The following is a 20,434-nucleotide window of genomic DNA, read 5'->3' on the forward strand; positions in this document are numbered from 1 at the left end:
TCTTTTTGGCGCATCAGTCTTCACATTATATAGCCCTTCTTGGCTGATCCTGGCCATCCACCTGTTGATCAGGCAGGTGCCTATTCAAGTACCTGTCCCATTAGCCGCCTCCCCTTACTTTTTGTTAGTTGCAATTACTGAAGCCGCACTGTTCAGGTATCTTTTCTCATTAATATGGTTAGGACGTTTGTGGACGCATTTAATGCGGAAGGGACGTATTTACCTTGAACCACCTTCACACCGTACCCTCACGTGGGTCCCATTCTACTTGCCTCTTCTTTTGGGGGCCTTTTGGAGGCTGCCTTTGATGACATATCACTCTTTCCTTCGAAGTCTTGGGATGCCGAGGACAGGGTCATCCTCGGCTACGTCTCTAGGCTATTTGGTCTTTCCCTACTCGTCCTTGGCAACTACCCTCCTCGGCATGGGCCTTGGGCCCTAGTGGAGAGTGGGCCGGATCGTAAGTTCTCCGGCCCCATAGTAACTAATGTTAAAGAAGGGGGTTAATTTTGTAAAAGAATTAGTTGAACCAATAGCCAAGGTTTCCACCGTGTTTTCTCTCCATTTTGGAGAGACTTATTTTTGGTGGGTTAAGAGAGAAAATGTATTGGCCCACAAAAAATCCTTCCACTTTCTCTCTTTACCAAACAACCCTAACATTGTGTTTGGTTGGGGGGGTAATAGGGAGGATGGAAAACAAAGGGAGGAAAATAGGGTGGAAAACAGTGTTTTCCACTGTTTGGCAAAAGAAGGAAAATGCTGAGGATGGAAAACCCGGGAGAAAATTTTCTCCCCTGGGCCTACAATTTACATCCTCCCAAATCGGGAGGAAAATTGTGGAGAGAAAAGTGCTCTCACCATGGAATTACACAAATGCCCTCTCCCACCTACCATCTTCACAAACACAACGGTTGTTCTGGAATCAAGTAAAAAAAAAAAAAAAAAAGCAAGAGCTGGAGAAAAAAAAGAGAGAATGAGAGCACTAGCTGGAACGTTCTTGAAAGAGGGAGAAAAAGAAAGAAAAGAAGGGGAAGATAAAGAGATAAGGACAAACGTGTATGAAAAAAAAAAGTATGGATAAAATTAAATGAGAGAAAGGAGAAATAATATAAAGAATAAAAAATCTTAATTGAAAAATGTTACCACAATATTTTCACAATAAATTTTAAGTAACAGATTGTTATTAGTCAATATTAGTGAGTAAAAAAATAATTTCAGTGGTGGGTTCAAATTAGAACTAGTAACAACTTTTCACATAAATTTTGTTGTGAAAGTATTGCGAAAAATGTCGTGGATGTAATAACACTTCTCATTGAAAAATATAATTGTTGGTAAATTTTATATTATTTAATGAGTACAAATAAATCTATTTCTTACCTATTATGTAACAAGGGTATAATAATCAATTTATGTAAACTACATTTTCTATTCTCCCACTTTTCTTTTCAACCAAATAAAAGAGTTTTCCACCCTCCCATTTTTCCATCCCTCCAACCAAACACACATGAGGGAAAACTAAATATTTTCCATCCTCCCACTTTTCCACTCCTCCAACCAAATGGACCCTAAAACCTATTTTCTTTGCTTTCTTTTCTATCATTTCTATTTCACTTTTAACCAAACACAGCCTTAATGTGAAGAATTGCAAAGTCAATTTCCTTACTAGAATCTTGACCACAAAATTCATTTAAGGAAAAGTTATGATTGTAGAAGCTTGTTTGGACACGTGTGGATCAAGCTATAAATTGCATGAAGAATGGAGGCACTCAAGACGTGCGTAGTTGCTAAATATGGATAATTGTGGTAGAGCTATATGTTATTTGGTTATCTTAATCTTTAGTTTAGCAAAAAGAGTTCTTCTCAATAACGAGTGATATACATTATTCAGTTGATTTCATTATCACGTTGCATTTCAAATTATTCGCAAAGTACTTGAGCAGGGGAAGTGAATAATAAATGAAGAAGAATTATAACCCTCTATTCTCTCTCTTTTTCTCTTTCATGTTCAAGAGATTAGTTACCTTGAATCAGACAAAATTTTTATTAAAACAAGTTTTTAAACAAAATCTGGTAAATAATATTGTCAGCAAACGTTACCCCTGTTGTCTTCAATATCTCCCAATCTCAACATTCTTCATTTTCCGTTGGTTAAATGGGAACCAAAAGGGGAAGCATTATTGATGAGGCTCAAACCTTATCAGTGATACTCAGTTGTAAAAAATCAAAATCTAGAAGAATTAAAATGATAAGGTAAACTCAACGTTGTAGCTTGAAATGGCAACTGAGGATTTTTATTTTTGTCAAATGTGAGCTGATCTATGATTTCAAGTTGGAGGAAATCATTTCCCACTTTCGACAAAGTTACAATTTACTAATTTCATTCTCCTCTCTTGGTCTAACAATGAAACCTCACAACCGCAAACTACTCCACTCATGTTCCATCACCTCATTTCAGCTATCAAATCATGAGTTGCACTCACATTTTCAAAATTGCTATAGTTTTAAAAATAATTTCAAAAGTACATTTTTGAGATGCAATTTTCAACTTATATAGCTCTATAATTGCTACATAGATTATATATCAAGAAAGAACTGTCCCATACAAAGTACCTTCAGAGAAATATTTGTTCTATAACCCTTACGAGAACTTCAAGATATCCTATTTGATGGACATGGTGATGGGTTCTCTTTTTCATCTCTCATTTTAAGTTTGCCTTGGAACTCTGTAATAAAAACTTACGTACACCCAAGGCAAACAAAGAACAAAATCTGAGGCAGGTCAACCCTTTATCTTAATAATTCATTTAACCTCCTAATGCTCCCCAAGCCAATCCTTCAAAATTTTAGTAGTAACTTCCTAAAATTCACTAGCCAAAGAATCACAGATTCTACTACAACAATCCTTATCTAATCATAAACTAAAATCACTTACAATGATTTTGGATTACTTAATGAGGTACAGTGACATTGTTCCAATCACGTCTGCTATTAACACAATAATAAACCCGTTCACAGTGAACTGACAGTTTGATACAAATGTCAGCCTGCATGCAGAGCCTTCGTGCCATTTAACCCCGCTTTACAGGCCTTTGAACGTAAGATTTATTGGGGTCTTCGGTCTTGAGCTTTGGAGGTCGAATTTCACCCTTCTTAGCCTGCAAATGTACATAAAAGAGGATATCTTCAGCCATTCTCATTTGCTTATATATATATATATATAAGACAATTAATGATTATATCATCTCACCTTCTTTCCACTCTTCATAAAATCTCTCCAGCTTGAAACCTGATCATTGAAATAAACAGGAGATGAATACAAGTCCCAATAGCAGAGATGCCAAAAAGAAAATTAAAATATCAAATGTAAGCATTTTGAAAGAACCAATTTAAGTTCTCCTACCAAAGGAGATTAAAACTTTTAATATGAAGAAAATGATATTGGAAAATATTAAAGATCTAAGAATACAAAACTAAGAACTTGTATATAGCACCGTTAATATAAAGTTCAAACTATCTGATTCTTCCTTCTCACAAAGGATTTAGGAATGATCTTTAAGATTTATTTATTTATTTAAATTAATTTCCTTTTAGGGTAAGTAAGCTTGTGATAATTGTGACATTCTTAATGTATATGCCGATTTGATAGCTTTAGGATTTATTTATTTATTTAAATTAGTTTTCTTTAGGGGTAAGTAAGTTTGTGATAGACGTGACAATCTTAGTGTATATGCCAATTTGATTCCTTTTGCTTTAGTTCTTAATTTTTATACAAGGAAATTTTCTTGTCTCAGCTAAAAGTCCACACATCCCTTGTCAATATGAGATGGCATCCACTTTATTCTTCTTCAGATCCTATAATCCAAAATGCTTTTCAAAACCTTAATCATGAGGGCAATCAAACCTTGCAGCAGCTAACGAGTGAATCTTGAATCAGAAGCAGTGTTATGGAAGGCTGAAAATGCACTGAAACACTAAAAACTATTGGAGCCTAGGCACACAGGGCAAAGCCGAGGCAAGGGACTGAGTTAAGCAATGCACATGTCGAGGAAATGAAAATGAACAGTCACAAAGAAACTGAATAACAATGAAACAATGTAACATGGATGCAATTAAAGAAAATTTAATTGCAAATCCAACAGTTCAAACATAGCTTCATCAAGCATTTTTTATAATAGTAATATAACTTTACTATTATTTTTTATTTATGAAAGATGGATTTTATTTGTGAAAGATGGAAACAAACCCTCTGTTCTCTTGTTCCTTCCCACTGCTCCTCATGCTCCCGCTTTCTCTTCCACATTTCTTTTGCTTCTTCTTCATCCTTCTTTAACCTTCCTTGCTCTTCTGATATCTACAAGACAACAAAGGCAAAAAGATCCTTAGAATATGAAGTGTAAAATGAGAACAGCACATGGAAACAAGGAAAATACAGAGATTCCGGCATACCCTCATCTGCATTTTTCTCCTCCGCCATTCCTGTTCTGTTAATATTTCTCGAACCTTCAATTTCAGCTCCTGCTGGAACTCCTCTGACTGTTCATACATTTGCTCATATTTTCCCTTTACATACCAAAGAGGTAAAATTAATAGGTTGTTTCAGAAGCCTTCAGTTGGAAAGGACAATTAAGAAAATATAACTGCCTAAATGTCAGAAGTTCAGAACCCCCCCCTCCCCCCCGCCAAAAAAAAAAAAAACCCACACACATGTATAAATAAATATATAACAGAACCCCACAACAACCAATACTAAAAAGAAATAAATATAAGGGGTTAAAGGGAAAGACATGAAGAGTAAACAACAATAAATACTATTCTAGCAGATAAAAAAAAAAAAAACCGAGCATACAAAGTATGATTAATATTGGTAAATCATTCTGAATATGCTCACTGCACAAATCCCTCCAATCAGAGATGCAAATAGAGTACAGATTACAGATTACAGATTACAGGAGATTAGGAAAGCCGTGATCAATCTCCTTAGGAGATACATGCCAACCAAAACTTTTGTTTCACCTTACAGATTACAGGGATTATAGCAACCATTTGATTGATAACACACAATTTTATAGGGTCCAAATATAGACATCAAAAAGTAAAATTTAAAACTAAGTGTGTGTGTGTGTAAAGAACATAATATAAGGAGAACACTACATACCTCTTCAACCAATGACTTTATTTTAGAAGCTGTATCTTTCCTCAAATGCTTTTTCCTCTTCATTCTAAGCTCATCTGAAATTCACGTTAAATTAAAGAATAAGCTCTCTTTTATATTAATATCAATCCTCAATCTCTGCAATACGTAAACAAAATAATTATGCATACAGGACACTGCATGGACAATCCTAGCTCATATGGCATGAATAGATTGGCCCTGTTATAAACTAGCAAATAGAGAGCTAAGAGAGGTAAGATCCAGCTACAAACTTAATTTAAAAAATTTCAAGTACCAACCTTTTGCTGCATTCACCTGGCTAAGAACATAATCTCTTTCCTGTTGATCAAGTAAGAGTTGTTGGGCTTTTGCCAATGCTGCTCACGAGTCAACAACCCAATGTTAGAAAGTAATTCAATTATGCATTTGAATCAACAGATGCAGGCAACGTTCTATGCACCTCCAATGTAATTATCAAATTAGCATTCATATTCCTTCCCCATATTGCCCGCACAACTTGAGAATGCAACCATACATCACACCGTCAAAATATAGAATATTTTTTTTGATAGGTGAAAAAAACATAGAAACATAGAAAATTCCATGTAATGTTCTGTTTTTTTTTTTTTTAGCAAGTAAATTCCATGTGATGTCAAACATGCGCACACAGTTTTTGATAAGAAATAAGAATATAATTAAAAAGGAAACAACTTAATAAACTTACGTATACTGAGTTTGTGGAAAATTTCTACTGAAACTTGCAAAGCATAACTCAACTCATCCATTCATAGATTAATTTTTTGATCAGTGATCCATTCATAGAATGATTTAAGAAACAAAGATTCAAAATCAAGCACAGAGATCTCAATGCATTAAAAGTCAGATTATTCCTCACCCTCCAAATATTCCACATAAGGTAAAGAGGGAGTAGAGTTCAAACCAAGATATTGTTGTACCTCCCATGCAATGTTTTCCAACAAAACAACACCACAGCAACTACCCAGAATAAGAAGGAGATGAGAAAACATATTTCTCTAGCAGCAGAGCAATGGATCAGTAAATGGTTTACTGAGTTCCCACCAGACTCATGTACAGCACTGATTCACCAAGATCATGTTCCTTTTAATGAGATTACCTACAGCTAATATCTCTTTGCCAAAGTAGATGTCCAAAAAAGAAGGCAACTTTTCTTAGGACTTTGCTATGCTAGACTCCAAACTCTAAAAAAATTTATGACCTGCCTAGACCCTAGGTGCAGGAGGGAAGATCCTCCAGCCAAATTCAGAATCTAGTAAGATTATTAAAAGAAATAGTACCAATGGGGATAAGATTTAGATGTCCACGCACCCACTCACCCAATGAAGTCACCTACACTCATGACAAATACTAGTCACAATTTTAACAATGGCCTTAGTAGACCATGGGCTTTCGTTCCTGTGATAAAATTAGGAGTTCCATAGGTTATTGGTTCAAACCTTACCAATAAAAAATGGTCATAGTCAGAAAACAGAATGACAATAACGCCATTGGACTAACTACACAATTTACTGCTACTATCACATTCCTCATCACACAAGCCTTCAATTTCCACACCAAGGAAAGTAATCAAAGGATTTGAACCAGCAAGGGGAAATAAAATTTCAAAATAGAAAAACAACACCATCAAGGGCCCATCTTCAAATCACTAGCTGGAGCCATTCTAAAGCTATTAAGGTGTTCCAAGAACTCTTTACTGATATTTGTACAGGAAATGCAACACTGCATCCTTGATGAACAAGGGTAACCTTATCCTTTGCCAGTCCTACATTGTAATGGGTTGCACACATACTCTAAAAAGGGATGTCATCACACCGAAAATCTTCCCAAAATATCCAATATTCTTGCGGTTGTAAAACACAAATGCATATTTTCATCACACCAAACATTGCCAATTCAGCACATTAACATCTCACGTATTACTCCATAACTTTTTTCTCCCTTAAATCTTCATATCCAATTAACTGGCAAAGCATTGCACACCAACTAATGATGTGGCAAGTATGTAGGGGAGAAATAGGAGAACATTTAAGGGGGAGCTAACCATAGAGAGGATGAAATCACAGTTTGTTCCTCTGAATGTTTTTGGTAGAAGACCTTCAAGTTTGTAAGATTTCATAGATTCATTGTGTTTTTTATTTTCAGGGGAACCATTGGGTATATCACCAAGACACCCATTTTTCCATGTTCTTTTGTACACTTCTTCTATTAAGATGAAGGAAATCAAAAAAGCATTATAAAGGGGAAAAAAAACATAGAATAAAAAGATCACCAACCAATGATGGCATCCAAAAAGGAATATGAAGTTGGAGAAATCATCATAAGATGCTGATTAGAGTTTACCAACCAATAACATTTAGCTAGCTTCTAAACTGTGAATCCCATCCACAAATCTCAAAAACTCAAACTGACTCAAAAACAGGTTTGCAAATTCAAGGGCCACCAGGTGTCACTCTATCTATAGTGTACACCTGAGGCCAACTATATATAATGTTCAAAACAAACTCCATACTTTGAATTTATCAAGATCAGCTTGCAAGTTTGACATGGCTTCAGAAAATACTTATAAAAAAAGACATGGCTTCAGAAAATCTTAACATTTGCCTTATGACTCTCAACTAGTAGTCAGAGTTGGTAAAATATGGCACGTAGTAGTTTGGCAAACCATAGATGCGTAACAATCCTTCAACAAAACCACCAAGTCAAAAGTCAAAACCCCTTTTTTCCTATTAGTTTGTGTCTTTACCACAACAACAGAAACCGCAAATAATCAAAAGATTTGAAGTCTGTCATCAATGTATTTAACATACTAACAAGTTATCTCTCAAGTTTAAATTAATGAACATGCACAAATGTTATGCACAAGATTCCTCACATGCAAAACAACCACCTTTATAAAGACAATAGTTAAAAAATTCAACTATATAAAACATAGACCTCCATACCTCCAAATGCCTCTTTTGCTTGTGGATGCTTGCATTTATCAGGGTGGACCAACAAAGACAACTACAAATGTGAAATTATATAAGTACTTTTACTAAGATAAGCAACCTTGAACATGATGGTTAATTCAACTGAAGGAGTTACCTTACGATACTGCCTTTTAATGTCTTCTGGAGATGCACCAAATGGTAGGTTTAGATGCTCAAATGGATTTAACTTGAAGCAGGTGAGGATCCTAAGAATTCATGAAATTTTCCAAAGAGGATCAGAGATTATTAAGCAGATATTATGATATGATATACCGACTGAAAAGTAATTAACAATGAAGCATATAAGTTCATATAAAAACAACCAATATAAGCATTACTACTGATGAGAGATCCTTTGAGCAAGAAGAAAAATAGAATACAGGAAAAACAAATTCTGGAAAGAAGCATAGAAATTTTAGTAGAATAAAAGAAGTTTCAAAAGAAAAGAATTGAGGGAGAAGTCTCTAATCAATTATTTGACACTGCCTTACTGGCTGCTAGTTAGCCACCCTATGAGCTAATATAGGCACTCACCTCAGCCCCAACCTTTAAGAGTGGAAGAGTTTCAAACTCTCACAAAATAATAATAATAATAATAATAATAATATTACCAAGAAACCAAATGTGAAGATTTCAGCAAAAAACAGTGGCAGCAACCTCAAAGGACCTTTTAAAAGTGCAACAAACAAGTTTTGAAGGCCAATTTAAACCTAGTTAAACCGGAACAATTTAATTGCAGTGTTTCCTATATGACTTCTAATATTTCCCAAACAAGCAAATGTCGTGAATTTTTTTTTAAAAAAATATAGGCGACAGATATTCAAACAAAAAGGATAAATACAAAGGACGAATAGAGGACATCCTCTCTTCTAGTTACAATAAAAAATTTAAAGAACAATGAAATCCAAGAAGGAATTAACACACAGACCTCCAAAAGCATGTAGCCCTCATAGAGAACATGTAAAAACTAAAAACAGCTTTTCTGTGAATTCCCATTTAGTTTTGTAAAGGAAAATTATACCTCTTCCACCACAATGAAAATTGGAATGACCCCTCTACCCTTTAAATCTAACCTTTTCATTATGATCAATCCCCCTTTCCAAAATGCAAACAAATCCATCACATCTTGCGGCTGTGGCATCACCCAATGCACTCCAAATAAAGTGAGGACTAATAACCACAATTCACAAGCCATAATGCAATGTAAAAAATAGATTATCTCCGGTCTCACTGCAATTCTTACACATTCAACATCTATTCACAATTATTTTTCCCTTTTTTCTCTAACTTTTCAAATTTTCAATATTTTGCCCAGACTCAAAGCATCCATCCATACAAACAATACTAATTTTCCTGGTACCTTTACGATCCAAATATTCTTCCCTGGAAATCCAACCACTAAGCACCTTGTAAAATGACCAATCCTCAAGCTTACCATTCTTAAGAAGCCTCTAACTCAGTCCATATTCCATACTCCCCTATCCCTGAGGTAAGATTAACATATAATTGCTCCACGAAAATGCCAACTAAATCAAGCTCATTCATTGTGAGTTTGCTAGCACACCTTGGTTGTTGATTTTCATCCTTTTCAAAATTCAGTTGGTAATGCCTAGTGGCGTGACTAGTTTAGTAGCTAGTTGGCAAGGGCTCTTTCATAGACACCATAGCATAGGCATTTGGAATGCGATACTTCATTCCTTATGTGGCGCACATGGAAGGAAAGGAATGCTCAGTGTTTCCGCAAAAGCCCAGATTTAGAAGTGAATTCCACATTTCTTAGATCCTTCTATGAGTGGTTAACATCCTCAAGATAGCTTTCCTTTCTAAATTATTAGACATCCTAGATCTTTGTAATTTTAGACAACAGGTTTTGGTGAATCACGTGTACATAGGTTCATACCCCTTTGCGCACTATAATGAATTTATTCTTCCACTTCTAATATTTTTTCCTTTACAGACTCATTGACCCTATACTTCTATGTTGTTTTTCATTATATACATATATATTATTTTTGTCATTCGTCTTTTGGAATCAGCCTCTCCAAAAAAAATCAGGGATAAGACTGCCTACCAATTACCTCTCCCATACGCGCAAAAGTGGGAGCTTTGTGCACTAGGTATGAACCCCCCTTTTTATGTCATTTGTCTTCGCATAAGAGCTCCTCTCTTGTGTACTTGAGGGAACTCCCTTGTAATTGATTTAAAACAAATACAAATGTCGATTTAGGACATTATACTAATACATGTAATATACACATAACAATTGATGTAATACCAATAGGGTTATACATAAGCCTGCCAATTCTACTGCCAAAACCCAAAAAGCGAACCATTTCACAACTCATACTTCATTTTCATCAAGTCCCAATCTAGCATAACCCGAAAAACCTATAAAGCATCTTAAATTACTTTTACAAAAAATAAAAAATTAATTGTGAGCTTCTGCCAAATTAAAACCTATATATATTTAGCCAATTAATTTTGAAGAATCTATGGTTAAATAATTTAATTTTGGAGTTTCTGCGAAATATAAACACATCTCAATTTGAAAAAGTATATAGAATAAATCAAAACTATTCAGAACAAAATTACGCAGCAATTGAACAAAAAGAATCATTCAAATTAGGGGTTCAGTTATGTAAAAGCCAATGGAATAAAATGAAAATCTAGCTGAATGCACAAAACAAAAATGAAACGCTAATTTTGTTTCAATCAAATCCAATACCTAAGCCGAAATATCAGAAAATAAATAAAAAAGAAAATAAGAATTGGTGCCAAAAAATGTAGAGAATCGCAGAGAGAGAGAGAGAACCTGTTAACTTCGTTATCTCTCTCGACTTCGCTGACTTCGGCGAAGAAGTTCTTGAGAAGCAAATCGTCATCGGTGCTGTTACTGCTTGCCTCTCCCATCCTCTCTCTCTCTCTCTCTCTCTCTCTCTCTCCTTTGCTTGCTTTGACACTTCTCTCTCTCTCTCTCTGATTTTTAACAGTAACATACACAAATCTGGTTAGTTTGTTTATTGAGCCTCCAAGTTTGAGTCCACCGTTTGAGTGGCTTGGGCCTCGCACTGGGCCTCATGGTTTCTCATTTCTCTCCAAACTTTATTACATCTTAAACTTTTCTTTTTGGATAATAATAATAATACCATATACAACAAACACTACTACAAGATACAATAGGTACTATAAATTTTATATCATATAGAGTTACAAACTGATATGCCGCACTAATTACTAAAAAAAAAAAATTCAAACATTCATTTATTAGGAGATACAGTAAATGTTTAATGCATTAGTTCACTTGACAAGTTAGAATGCAGACATGTGTCCAATTACTAAAAAATTGATGCACTGGACACAAGTTTAGCCCTTTATTAAGTGGTTGAAATTCACCAATCATATGTATTATCACTCAGTTTGTAAGATTTATGCAGTTAAATTTGTAGCATTTTTCATTTATTATCTACCATTAACAATTTCCCTTCTTGGCAATTTTCAAATTTTTACCCAAAAGTTTACCCCACCAAGGGCTTAAATCTCCTTAAAGAAAGTGAGTGCCGCGCTTCAGTCAAAATAGTGTTGTATAATTTTTCTCTTCAAATTAATAATATTCAGAAGTATCATTCAATTTTTCTTTGCGTTATTTCCATTATTATTGTGTTTGCTCCAACAAAAAATCCTCTTTTCTAAGCCATTGAATTTCTATCCTTTGTCCCCACTTTTTTTTTTGGATTGATCATTTACCTCATCCTTTCTAATCCTTGCACCCCATGTCTGTCTGGCGGAACTCATGTCTTGGAGCACCTTTCTCTACTCTCTCAGTTTTGTTTGTATAGAAAAATTATTTTCTTCTATCTTTTCTTTAAATTTTTTATTATTATTTCACATTCTTTGATGTGTAATCCGTAAACACAATGTCCACATCTTCAAACCAAATGTCCACGTTTAATACATGAGGTGTATGCAGAATGTATAAAGAGAGTGTGAGACAATCAAAGCCTATATATATATATATATATATATATATATGGGTTAGGTTCAAGTTATACCTGGTGTAACTTTAAGTAATGTTACACTACTCAGTATTTTTTAATTAGATGTGAATTTTGATAAATTTACCGCTGGATTACATTATCTTCGTATATTCTCCATGCTTACAAAATTTAAAGATGATCAAAGATCAATAATCATGTCATCAATTAATTATTTAAATTCAAGTTTTTGTAATTTAAAATAATGCATAAAATATGAGTTTATGGATCGAATGGTAAATTACATCCGATTGGCATCAAAATTGGCATGCATGTTAAGAACATATAGAACATGTAATTCAATAGTTGGATATATGAATTGCATAACAAATTATTAGATGGTGTAACATTGCTTAAAGTTATACTAGGTGTAACTCAAGGACGGAACCAGGATTCGAACTTGGGGGGGGGGGGGCAAAGCTTAAAACCAAAAAAAATTTATGAAAATAAAAACTAACATCTATTTTATATTCAATAAAATACTACATACAAAATAAGTATTTCTTAAACATTTCATATTATAAAAACATTAACAAAGTATAAAATACAAATCAAAAAAATGATTCATTATTTCCATATTTCATAGTTTTATTATACCTAGTCAAATAAAAAAACAAACAAACAAATATGCCCTCACAAGCCACAACAATATTATTGACTATTGGCCACACAAAGTGTGTGTTTTGGATACCGCTTATTTTGTTGAAAACTGAAAACAATAAAAACATAATTTCTGAATTACTGTTCACACAAAGGTTACTGTAGATAAGCCTGAATGCACTGTTCACGCAGACGCAAACGTGAACAAACCAAATAGAGCTAAAGACTTAAATCAAAGCCACACAAAGAATTAAATTAAATCACAAGCAAATAAACACAAGTTCATATATATAATATATTGGCCACACCACACAAAGTGACAAAGACAAAGTTTTATTGACTCAGTACCAAAGACTTTGGTCTCACAAGCTTAGACATAGTACTCACATAAAGTAATAAAGTTATGCCTTTATTACTAGCCACCTTTAGGGCTGTAAATGAACCAAGCTGTAAATGAACCAAGCCGCTCATGAACAACTCGAGCTTGACTCGATAAAAAGTTCGTTTATATTTGTTTGTTTATAAATAAGTCAAGCTTGAGCCTTAGTTTTAGGCTTGTTTAATGAACAAGCTAAGCCCAAGCAACAAAATTTGTTCATGAACAAGCTCATGAGCTATAAGGCTTGATACAAAACAATTCAAGTATAGACTCATTTATAAGTTTATATGTGTTTGCTAAATAAATTCATTACACATATCTTAATAATGGTATGGCCAACATGGTACCATTACCCATCACTTAATTTTTTTTCCTTCCCTTTAAACCGACCAAACGCTACTTTAGAATTCAGTTACATTTAAAAATATAAAAAATAAAAAAGTTTAAGTGAGCCAAGTATGATCTTCCCCAATCAATCATCTAATATAAAGTTATGAAACACGTTAGTTTTTTCCCATTCATAATAGTTACAAATATGTATTTTTCTAGTTCTTCACTATGTATAGTGAATGAAAAAAAATGTATTTTGAACAATTGTTGAAATTTTTAGAGATGAATAAATTGATTTAATTAAGTAAAAATTTAATTTGAAATCATAAGTAGACTAGAAGCATGATAAAATGAGTATACTATTTTTTCACTTGATTTTAGAAATTTAAGCATTTAATAATGTAATTTTTTTAGATCTTAAGCTTGAAAGCTTGATCTAAGCTCGAATTTGAGCTTGATATTAAGCTCAAGTTTCACTTGACTAACTAATCAAGCCAAGCCCAAGCTTTTTGGCTTTACTACAAGCTCAAGCTCAAACATTATTTTAGGCTTGTCACAAGCTTGAGTTTTTGACTTTTACTAACGAGCTAGGCTTGAAAATGCATTACTCGACAAAGCTCATTTACAGCCCCAGCTTAGACAAAGTTATGCAGTACTCATAAAGTACTCATAAGCTCAGACAAAGTTATGCCTTTATAGATAAAGTAATAAAAGTATAAAACCAGAATAAAAAAAGTCACAAACAGTCAAACACAACACAAACTATGGTCACGACTCACACCGGTCCCTAAAAAATGTAGAATGCAGAGGTAGAGCAATAGAGCAGAGAAAAAAAAAAAAAAAAACACAAATATGAACTTGAGAGAGGAGAGAAATTTTTCAGATTCACCATACCTTAGCTGATTCAACTCGTGTGTGAATGTGAATAGCAGCAGATGTAGATCGAGGATATGAGGAACAGTGGTAGCAGCAGCAACAAGCCAGTAACTGTAGACAGTAGCAACAACAGATGGTAGTGATGGAGGTGTTGAGTTTTTTTTTTTTTTGGGAGAATTGGAGGCGTTGAGGTTGAGTGGAGGAAGAATGAGGTAGAAATTTGGGACTTGTAATTTAGGTTTGATTGAGTGGAAGGGCAAATCTTAATTTTCAGATTATGTATGTATACTAGTTTTTATTTTTATTTTATTTAATGGGAGGGGGGCTATTAGAGCCAAAATTTAAAATTTCAACTTATATGTATATACTAGCTTTTTTTTTTGGGGGGGGGGGAGGATGGCCCCCCTCTGTTCTACTATAGGTCTGTCTCTGGTGTAACTTGAACCCAACCCTATATATATATATATATATATATATATAACCAAAAAATTTGTGTTGCAATGTCAAAGTATATTTATGCACACTTCGATGTGAGGACTTGATAGCCAAAAATCTTGTAACTCAATGATATTGTGTGTTCTCCTTTCTCCATTTTTGTATCCATCCATTTTAAAGAAAAATAAAGTGAGGACTTGATTGGTAAGTTACAATGATCTTTCTTACTAAATCTCAGGGCCAACTTTAAGGCCTTGGCCACATAATATCAAGCTTAGGACTAAGATCCCCAATTGGTAAAAAGGTCTCAAAATTGCGAATAATTTATTTTTCATTTTTTTATTTATAAAAAAGGTGGGCTGTACACTCTTCTCCACCTCAGAAAGGTCACAAAAATTGTGAACTATTTGAAACCAAACCTAATTGAAAACATAATTGTTTCACAAAAAAAAACTTATGAGTGTGTTGAATCCTTATAGACAATCAATTTACCTTAATGTTTTGGAACTTCCAATTTTTGTAAACCAGATAACATTAGTGACTCAATCTTTTTAAAAAAATGCCCCACTTAAAAATTCTGTAAACTAGTTTCCCACACAAAAATTTAATAATAAGTCAAACTATTTAATTTATATTTAAATATTTAAAAAGTCCACTTAAATTTGTTGCCTTGGGTCTCGTGTTGTTTCGAGTTATGAAATAAACCCTCTCCATTAAAAAAAACAAAAAAACAAAACAAAAACAGAAACAGAAAAAACAAAAACGTAGGCCATGAAGTGCTGGCAATCAGTATAAAGATGCAATGGATTTTGAATTAAGCTCGTGGGTTGAGAGACGTTGGGTTGAACTTGAACAAATGGTGCAGCTGCTATTTGGGCTAAAACAATTCTGTTAAGCCCAATTCTGGCGGAAATATGAGCCCAAATCTGAAATTTCAAAGTCAGAAATGTATTGACATAAACGCTAAAATAAAACTTCATTATCCAAAAAAAAAAAAAAAAAAAAAAAATTTCCCGACCAATAAAGAAAACTTAAGATATTAACCGAAAGATGTAATGCTATTTTATCTAAGGAACAAAAATAAAATAAATAAAGAACAGAAAAAGATAAGAAAGATAGATGTAATGCTATCTGAGACAAAATATAATAGATAAGCATGTGAGAATATTATGCAAACTATTGGAAACATTCAGAAGCTAATTGTCAATTTGTCAGCTTCCACGGCATGATTTTTTATTTTATTTTTATATCTCTGTTGTAGACCACCGCCAACATAAAGTGGCACATCTTACACAAGCATAAACCAACATTTATGCCATGAGCATGTCATCTTGCAATTGGGCGAAGGTCAAACGCGGCTTCTAATCATTTTGTCATATCTTTTATTTGGAAAAATCTTGTTACACACTAGTTATTGCACATTCAATGCATACATAGATTTTTTTTTTTAGAGATTTTCAACCTATGACGTTCGCTTCTAATGGAGTCCACATCTTCTGTTCCACTTTTCCTGCTCCACCCTATACTTCACCAATAAAAACTTGCTACATGTTCACCTAATTAATTAATTAATTACTACCATTAATTAATAATGGTAGTATTAATAAGTTAATAATGGTAGTATTTAATTAGTTAGGTGAACATATGATAAGTTTTTATTAGTGGAGCATAGAGTGGAGCAGGAAAAGTGGGATAGAAGATTTGGACTTCTCCTGATGATACTTTTGTATCATCAGACTGATCTCTTATACAACCATAAAAAACTTTACCAGTTAAGCTAACTAGAACCCACTACATATATACTCTTTTTAAAATTGTGTTTTTAAAACAATTTCAGTTAAATTTATGAGATGGATTTTAGCTCACGCGGCAGTGTGTACCGTAAGTATGTAGTAGTAAGTATGTGATAATCATTATCCTTACATACTTGTTATTGCACATTCTATGCATATATACTCTCTTTAAAATTGTGTTTTTGAAACAGTTTCAATTAATATGGTGAAATGGTCAAAACACGATTATGATTTTAGCTCACGTGGCAGTGTGTGCCATAATTATATAGTAGCAAATATGTGATAATCATTATCTTTACACACTCGTTATTGCATATTCCATACATATATACTCTCTTTAAAATTGTGTTTTGAAACAATTTCAATTAAAATTGTGAAATGGTTAAAACATGATTATAATTTCAATTCACACGGCAGTATGCACGAGAAGTGTGTAGTAGCCAGAATATGGAAATCATTATCCTATTTATTTAAGATAAGCATCCATAATCACCACGCATACATTTTTTGTTGGAATAGGGATGCAGAACAAGTTTTTTTTTTTTGAGAATGGGGATGCAGTACAAGTTGTTTCTATTAGAAATGTTAGTTACATAATTAGATGAGAAATATCCATCACACTCATAACCTTAACCTAAACCGGAGCAGCAGACATATCAGGTGCGGATCACGATGTTCCCAAAATTAAAATCAATTAGGCCGGACATGACTCATAATGAAACCCCATTGGCTAGAAATTACAAAAGCAAAGAAAGTTAAAGAAAAGGAACCATCATAATGCAGCGACAGACAGGACAGTCCACCAAGTCAAAGATGATGCTAAGATCTCGCTTTAGCTCTACAAGGCTATATGAAATTTATAAAATTATAGTCATCTCTCTGTTTCCCCAGTCTTTGGTGCTTTAAAGTTTAAATCAAAGTATTTTTTTTTGTTCCCTCGAAACTTTTTGCTTTTATTTTGACTACATACACATACCAGTGGAAAATAAAGAGAGACAATTAACAGGGTACAATAATTTCTGGTAATTAGTAGTAGTAATAATGGATTTGGATTAACATTTAACACTGAGAGGGTAAGACTTAATTAAGAGGATGAATTGGATGGAATCAAGAGGTGGCAATGCAATAGTTCTCCCAGAGCAGTAAAGACCTTCTAGAGTCCTTGCAACTCTTTGACAAAGGGACCAAGCAATCTCCTTTTACAGCAAGAAATTGTTGTTGCTCATGATTTGGTACTATGTCCTTTGAGATAGTGAACTTGTTGCTATGGTTTTTGAAGGATATGTCCTTTGCCGAAGGCTTGGTTCGCCAATAGTACTCATAAGCATTGAAAGGGGCTGCTGAAGCTGTGGATGACACAGCTTTTGGGGACTGTATGAGTTGAGACACACGGTGTCGAGGTGGAAGAGACATTGCTACTTGGGTTGCCATCACTTTCTTCACATCCATATCCTCCTCAAAATCAACAACTTCATTGATGTTGTGTGACAATGCTTGATTCCTATTTGCTATTCCAATTGGCCTATTCATCATTGAAGAAGCTAACCTGTGCGCATTTATGAATCTACTTGACAACTCTGGCCCTTGTGTCTGCGCCGTCACTATTTCTATTTCTTTGGCTCCACTAGAATTGTTTTCATTATCAATTCCCTCTTCATCCTCTTCTTCCTCAAACTCTTCTTCTTCTTCTTCTGGATTTTCATCTTCCTCAAAGTCCTCGAGTTCTTCAAACTGATCTGCCTCACTTTTCTCTGCTTCTTGGTGGTGCTCTTCTTCTGAGGGAGTAGTATTGGCAAAAGTGAGGACAAGGCGGCCATCTTGCCTTTGAGCACGAAACCGGTTCTGTGAAGGGATGGACACGGCTTCGAGGACTAATCTTCCATTGTCGCGACGAGACTCCATGCGAAGTGAAGCCCCATCTTGACGAGCAAGAGAAGGAAGAGGTGGAGGGAATGATACTGACTTTGATTTCTTAGTAGTGGCATAGTGGTACTTTGCCACTCTGAAACTTTCCAGCTCATCCTTCTGATCAAAGGCTTCAGGCACCTTCTCTTCTTGCAATTCTTGTTGTTGTGGTTGTTGCAGCTGCTCTTCCTCTTGTTCTTCTTCCTTGTCTTCTTCCAAGTCACCGGCCTCCGATGAAGAGTATGATGAGAAGCCATCAGAGCCAGTCTCGGATCCAAGACTCTCAGTACAAATTTGAAGACTCTTTTCACTCAAAGAGCTAGCTGACCTCTTCACAAGAGGGTGAATATAAGGAGGTGGGAGTGTTTTTGAAGCATCCTCGTTGGTCTTTTGAATAATTGAGCTCCATATATCGAATTCTCCAGTCTGCTTCTCGAGTTGATCTGGCTGCTTCTTTTCTTTTTTAATCAAGCTCCAAATATCAGGATGTCCACCTCTCTCCTTCCTTTCTTCATAGTCTTCTTCTCCTTCTGAAGAGGAAGATGATGATGATGAATCTGCTAAGGAGAAGCAAAGTTCTTCAGAGGATGCAATCTTTTTCATGGGGGAGAACCCGTTTTGAGCAAGCCATTTCCTGGAGGACATGTCTGCGGAGAGAGTTCTTCGCAGAGAAGAGGCTCTTGTTCTTTGTTCAAACTCGTCTGAGCCGAGTATGGAAACGATGCCTTGCTTGATTTCCATGATCTTGGTCTCTTCGTCAATAATGTTTGATAGGCGAAGGGACTTGCTCAAAGGACTTGACATTTAAGCAAATTAGCAGATGAGAAGGACAAGCACTTTAGCTAGCTTCTAGCTGCATAAAAGTGAGGGAAATTTTGAGAGGAATGAAAAACCCAAGAAGCTAGCATAGCAGAGCTAGTAGCTAGCTAGAGTTGCACAGTGTTTATGTGTATGTAACAAAATTTAAAGTTACAAAGCAGACTGCAAAACATGCATGTGATATTGGAAAAATACAAAAGAAGGTGGAATTGTGGTGGGGGAAAAGAGGAGAAATGGATGGAATATTTACCTCAGGCAAAGCAACAAGCAACCAACAGAGAGGCCTGGTTCGAGATCACTAGCTGGGTGCGAGTTGCAAGGAATAATAAGGAGAAGCCTTAGATGATGATGATGTTTGATGTTTGAGGAGTGGCTGTGGGTGATGGCAATGAAAGAAGATGGGGAATGTGGGTATTTGTAGTGCCAAAAAAGCCTATGGAACCGTGTCCATTGGGGCCCCCCTACGCCACAATGAAAAGACATCCCCTCATTGGTTTCTAGTTTTTCCCTTATCAGAAAAGTGGATTGTAAAAGCAAAAAGGCGTATGGACCGGCCATTTTCATTTTGGTTCACATTATCTCTCTCTCTCTCTCTCTCTCTCTCTCTCTTAATAGTGATTTTAGCCACGACAGTTTTAATTTTAATTTTATGTATTTGAAGTTCGAAAATAATTTTACTTAAACATGAATTAAGGCATATCCTATATATTGTTCTTTGGTAATTTATAGACTATAGTGATATTATTTGAATAAAATTATTTGATTAAGTCTCTGTTTGAGATTTGTTTATTTTGTTGAAATTGAAAATTTTTTTATTGAAAGTAGTATAGATAAATGTAAAAGTTAACTGAAATAGTACAGTAAAACCCATAAATAGTATCAAAAAGAGCAGTAAAACTCATAAATAGTAAAAAAAAAAAAGTTGAATAGTAAAATAAGTGTTGCCAAACGCACACTAAATACATATTTATTACTAGAAAGGAAATAGGGGGATTGAAGTTTGTAATGGAAAAAAGTGGTTTATATATATTGATGCAAATATTTAGCATGAGAAAAAAAGATTATATACGAAGAAAAAGTAGCGAGTTATCCTCTACTTAAGTCTC

General features: G+C 34.5%; 2 protein-coding genes across 2 annotated transcripts; both read right to left on the reverse strand.

Moving 5' to 3' along the window:
- Positions 1–2,786: 2,786 nt before the first annotated feature.
- Positions 2,787–11,146, reverse strand: LOC115982411 (J domain-containing protein spf31). The gene is made up of 9 exons (XM_031105003.1): positions 10,973–11,146; positions 8,276–8,366; positions 8,134–8,194; positions 5,452–5,529; positions 5,156–5,229; positions 4,447–4,560; positions 4,244–4,351; positions 3,248–3,286; positions 2,787–3,155 (listed from the first exon to the last, which is right to left on the reverse strand). The coding sequence occupies exons 1-9, from the start codon at positions 11,068–11,070 to the stop codon at positions 3,069–3,071; spliced, it is 750 nt and encodes a 249-aa protein (XP_030960863.1). The 5' UTR covers positions 11,071–11,146; the 3' UTR covers positions 2,787–3,068.
- Positions 11,147–17,598: 6,452 nt separating this feature from the next.
- Positions 17,599–19,772, reverse strand: LOC115982420 (protein FAF-like, chloroplastic). The gene is made up of 2 exons (XM_031105016.1): positions 19,579–19,772; positions 17,599–19,362 (listed from the first exon to the last, which is right to left on the reverse strand). Exon 2 carries the CDS (start codon positions 19,311–19,313, stop codon positions 17,712–17,714), a length of 1,602 nt encoding a protein of 533 aa, XP_030960876.1. The 5' UTR covers positions 19,314–19,362; positions 19,579–19,772; the 3' UTR covers positions 17,599–17,711.
- Positions 19,773–20,434: the final 662 nt, after the last annotated feature.

Source organism: Quercus lobata, chromosome 1, assembly GCF_001633185.2.
Source record: "Quercus lobata isolate SW786 chromosome 1, ValleyOak3.0 Primary Assembly, whole genome shotgun sequence".
NCBI lineage: Eukaryota > Viridiplantae > Streptophyta > Magnoliopsida > Fagales > Fagaceae > Quercus > Quercus lobata.